This window comes from Portunus trituberculatus, chromosome 28 (assembly GCF_017591435.1).
Source record: "Portunus trituberculatus isolate SZX2019 chromosome 28, ASM1759143v1, whole genome shotgun sequence".
Taxonomy (NCBI): domain Eukaryota; kingdom Metazoa; phylum Arthropoda; class Malacostraca; order Decapoda; family Portunidae; genus Portunus; species Portunus trituberculatus.
The window spans coordinates 1,974,770-1,980,075 of NC_059282.1; the positions used below are offsets into that span (position 1 = coordinate 1,974,770).

General features: G+C 50.4%; 1 protein-coding gene across 1 annotated transcript in view; it reads left to right on the forward strand.

Annotated features, from left to right (window-relative positions):
- The window catches only part of LOC123510318 (probable rhodanese domain-containing dual specificity protein phosphatase), a 47,565-nt gene extending 42,912 nt beyond the window's left edge, over positions 1-4,653 (forward strand). The window contains exon 3 of the mRNA XM_045265347.1: positions 2,393-4,653. Coding sequence (XP_045121282.1) covers positions 2,393-3,327 — 935 coding nt within the window. The 3' untranslated portion in view covers positions 3,328-4,653. The remainder of the gene's footprint in view (positions 1-2,392) is intronic.
- The last annotated feature ends 653 nt before the right edge of the window (positions 4,654-5,306 follow it).

Consider the following 5,306-nt stretch of genomic DNA (forward strand, 5'->3'; position numbering starts at 1 on the left):
AGGGGGTGGGGGAGGAGGGAGACGGTAAAGCATCATTATCCTAGCACAAGTAAGCATCTCTCCAGGTGAGTCTGGACACCTGGTGCTACAGTCATGTCTGGGTAATTACTGCAGGGGTGTGTGTGTGTGTGTGTGTGTGTGTGTAAGAGAGAGAGAGAGAGAGAGAGAGAGAGAGAGAGAGAGAGAGAGAGAGAGAGAGAGAGAGAGAGAGAGAGAGAGAGAGAGAGAGAGATTTTTAATAAAGGTCAAGTCAAATTGTATCACAATATTTCTCATCTTCAACAACAACAACAACAATGGACACAACATTCATCACAACATCGTCTCACACACACACACACACACACACACACACACACACACACACACACACACACACACACACACACACACGAGGCGAGACGAGAGCACGTGATTGGCTGGCTGGAGTGACGTCACGGGCCGCTTAACCAATCAGGAAGCATGTCTCATTTTATCATGTGATCCGCTTAAAACTTGAACCTATTGATTATTCCTGCAGACGTCTCCTTGATCTGCTAAAACTCTTGTTGCAATGAGGCAATGAGTGGCCATGAACGAGGAGCACTCTTGCCACACTCTATCATGTCGAACTTATCTATTACAGCTTTGCCTTCGTTTATTGTAGCTGTTTTGGAGTTTGTGGGTTTGCTTTCATTGGTTAGGTTTAATTGGTCATCTTGTGCGGTTTTATTTTCTCTTTTCTTTCTTTTTTATCGCACAATATACCGTTTCACTTATCTATTTTACTTTTTTTTTCTTTTCTTGTATCTATTTTAGGGGTTGTGGGTTTGTTTTTATAGGTTGGGTTTAAATGGTCATTTTTTTATATTGTTTTACTTCCTCTTCTTTTTGTTCTTCTATCACACAATATGCCGTTTAACTTGTCTATTTTTTTTTTTTTCTTGTAGCTATTTTAAGGTTTGTATGTTTGCTTTCATTGGTTCAGTTTAATTGGTCATCTTTATTGTTTTACTTCCTCTTCTTTCTTTTTTTCCTTCCACACAATATGTCATTTATCTTATTTATTTTACTTTTCTTTTTTTTTTTTTTTCTTGTATCTATTTTACGACTTATATGTTTGCTTTCATTGGGTGAGATTTTACTTGGTCCTTTTTTTGTTACTGGTTTACTTCCTTTTTCTATTTTTTTCTCCTACCATTCAATATGAGGTCTAAATTATCTATTTCAGTTTGCCTTTGTTTCTTGTATCTATTTTACGGTTTGTGAATTTTTTTCATTTTTTTTGTTTTTACTTGGTCCTTTTTATTAATGTTTTATTTTCTATTTTATTTCTTTCAGTTACGACACAATATCCAGGTAAACTCATTTTTTCGCCTTTCGTTTGTTTCGTGTATCTGTTCATCTTGTGTTTGCATTCTCTTCTTAAGTTGGCATTTTCTTCTCGCTTCTTACCATTGTTTTCTATGTTCTTTTCTGAGTTAACTCATTGCTGTTGTCCGAGTCGCCGGACGCTGCAGCATCACTCCCCCAAGGAAAGCTGTCCTATCGCACTATCACAAAAGGCAACACGTCACAAAATTACAAACCATTACAACCACAATAAACACTAAGGAGAGCCACGTGGCTGGTGTGGTAAACCTTAGACAATCGATATTGATGGTGAGAGACAATTGGTTACACTAGTTGGTCTCTTATGGGATGTGCTACATAATACTCGTATTAAGTTCAGTGGTAGCCTGGGGCAGGCGTGGTCTGCCAACATCACTGCTCGCCCGTAACTTGCGACCGTCTGGACAAGGTCAGGTCAGGCACGGGTCATGGGTGGGCCTCCGATGTTTGAGTTGTCACACACTGTAACAAAGTATTGAACATGTACTAATGCTGCCATGACCACGATAACTGCTGCACACGGTACTGGTTACAGATCTCCACAGGGGACAGTGGTGGTGGTGGTGGTGGCGCCAAGCCACACCTCGCTGACGATAGAAAATGTAATAGAGATAATGGGGAATACTGGTGTCATGTAAACCTACACAATATTTGACAGCAGTGGGCGAGTGAGGCACAGTGGGAGGACCAGCCTTGCTCCCCACACTGACCTCCAGGCGGTGCAGCATTCAAGGCAAACTGTATGTAGTTCAGCTCAGTCATCAAGAAACACTAGACATATAATGTATGCAACGGCGCGCCTCACAGGGCAAAGGTGCTCAGCTAAGATTGGTGCCATTACTCAGACGTGTTCTTAGTCACTCATGCAATGCCGAGGCAAGATTAATTTTGCCACCTCGGCACACCTGTGCTCATGTTATCCCACCCACTCACCCTCGCCAACCCTAATACACCCCACCTGGGCTCCATTACTCCCCACCAGCCGTGCTACCTCAATAATGTAATGCTTTTGGTGTTGCAGAGTCATGGGCGGCAGAACGCGCTGTGCGGCGGGCGCCTGAGCCGCTGGACTGGGGCCTGGCGCCGCCGGGCTGCATCACGCCCGCCGCCCTCCACAACCTGCTGACGGACGGCTTCTACGCCCCCTACGCCGCCAACCCGCACTACCTGCTGCTGCTGGACTGCCGGAGTGCTGCGGCCTTCACCAAGAGGAGGCTGTGCTCGGCGCGATGGCATGGTGCCCTGCACGCGGCGCCAGACCCGCGCCTTATCAACAACATCGTGTTGTATGACGACCGGCCGCGCACAGCCACGCCGCCCGCCGGAGATGCCGACCCCCTGGCAAAGCTGTACCACGAGCTGCGGCGGCAGAAGCTGGAGCCGCTAGTGGTGGTGGGCGGGTGGGCGGTGATGGAGGCCATCTGCCCGCACCTGATAGAGGAGGGGGAGGGACCGCCCTCTGAGCCCACCCCATGGTACCCCGCCCAGGTGTTGCCGCGCCAGCTGTACCTGGGGCACGCCGAGATGGCGGCGCATCCCCGCGTGTTGGCGGCGCTACGCATCACGCACATCGTGGACGTCACGGAGCACCTGCCGCCCCGCGTGCTGCCCGCCATGAACTACCTGCTGGTGCCCGTGCCTGAGGACCCTGCCGTGGATGGGGACGAGGGCGCCGACTTACTGGCGTCACTGCCCACCATCATGGCCTTCGTAGGCGAGGCGCGGTCCCTGGGCGGGTGTGTGCTGGTGCACTGTGACCAGGGCCTGACACGCGCTGCTGCTGTGGTCATGGGTATCCTGATGGCGGAGCGTCGGTGCACCCTGGAAGACGCCTTCTATTACGTGAAGGGCGCCCGCTCCGCCGTGCATCCAAGCTCCAGCCTACTGCAGCAGCTGGCGCAGTACGAGAAGGATCTGTTTGGGGTGTGCCTCACCGCGGCTGAAGACCTCTTCTGACCCCCCCGTGACCGGACGGTCGCCACATATCGGCAGTGTGTTGCAGCCTTCGTGTCCCCGAGGGGACCGCCAGCCTTCAGGTCTCTAGGACGAGTGTAGCGGCGTCGCGTCCAAGCCGGTGCTCGCGTGCCGGCGCTGTTTGTCTTTCATACCCGTAAATACTAATCATAAGTCTCAACATTGGTCGCCACATAGTGTATAGTATCAATACCCGCGGGCGTGCCGGAGGACGTGCGTCAGCAGTGTGGGGTCAGCCTGCTGCTGGCAGGCGGCATCGCCACAACCCAACGCTACCACCAGCTCCTTCACGCCGCAGAACTGTCCAGCCTGACGACCCCCGCTGCTGGCCGCCGTCCCTTCCCGGAGCGTCGTTGCGGTCCCAACCCTGCCCACACACATGCACTCCCCCCCCTGGGCAGCCAGGTGCTAAACACGGCCGCCCCGACCACCCAAACGAACACAGAGCTTTGGACGAACGAGCGAGCGAGCCTCAGGGCAGCCAGGAGGGGGACGCTGAGATGCCGCAGGTGTTTGGTACGAGGCGTGGGGACATGAGACTCCCGGGGCAGCTCCAGGCCCTCACGAGGCGTGGAAGCACAACCTATGCCAGACCAATTCCTTCTGGCCTTGCTATCGACGCAGAATGAGGAGGCAAGGCACACGACAAGCAGATAGAAACTCCTGCTTGTCTCTGTGGTGTCCTGGTCCTCTTCTTCCTACGGTTATCTTCAGAGAGGACAGAGGAGCATCGGAACGCCCACGCAACAATCTACCACAACACACTCTGGGGCCGCGTACCAAATCCTTCACCCTGCTGCAGACCACCCCCTCTCTGGACCACCAGTACACTCCCCATGGACTCCTGAGGCCACGCTCGCCCCCAACACCCTCCATCAGGGACACAAATACGTCCCTAAATGGAGTTTTGACCGCTCCTTTGGACAGTGTAGGGCGAGGGACGGTCCCTAGCTAGTTATACGCTTAGTAGGTCTAAAGTACATGCAAAAAAAAAATACGATAAAAAACTACAAAATCAACAAGCAGTGCAGTCTTCGCGTCTGTTTGTTTGTGTCTCTCGTGTTCCTCTGGCTTGCGACCCGCTCTTGCCACTCACTCACTCGCTGAGACCTGTGTGTGTGTGTGTGTGTGTGTGTGTGTGTGTGTGTGTGTGTGTGTGTGTGTGTGTGTGTGTGTTACCCTGATTCACTTCATTATTTCCTACCTCACTCACTACGCCCTTTCCCCATCCCCGTGTGTGTGTGTGTGTGTGTGTGTGTGTGTGTGTGTGTGTGTGTGTGTGTGTGTGTGTGTGTGTGTGTGTGTGTGTTGCTTACTTTATAATCCCATCCTGAGAGAGAGAGAGAGAGAGAGAGAGAGAGAGAGAGAGAGAGAGAGAGAGAGAGAGAGAGAGAGAGAAAGAGAGAGAGATGGCTGCCAGAACAAATGATGCATTATGATACAAGGGAAGAGCCAGCAAGCAAAATAAAAAAAAAATAAATAAATAAAAAAAAAATAAGGTCATGACTCAGGTTTCCATCTTACCATTTTCTATGAAGGTGAATTACGAGGGGGTACACTGTCGAGCTTGCCACTGAGGCCCATTCACTTTAACTTGGCGTAAATGCCCCGCCTCTTCCACGTCCTGCGACAAATATTACTGGCTAGCTTGATCGAGAAGCCCCGCCTCTTTAACATGATTGGTGCTTGGTGTTGAAGATTATGATTGGTTAAGAAAGAGGCGTGGCTTCTTCTCTGGTTGCATGAGAGGTGTGGTTTATTCGCAAAGTTAACGTGAACGGGCTGTAGTAGTTCATTTAAACCGGATTACATGAAGATCAATCATCTCTGCTATATTTGGAGTAGTTTACGGTATATTCGGTGTGACTGTTAGTTGGGTTATCTTATCTAACCTAACTTAACGTAGTCTGCCCTACCTTGATATAACCTTGATTCAAACAAGTTATCTAACCTAACCCTAC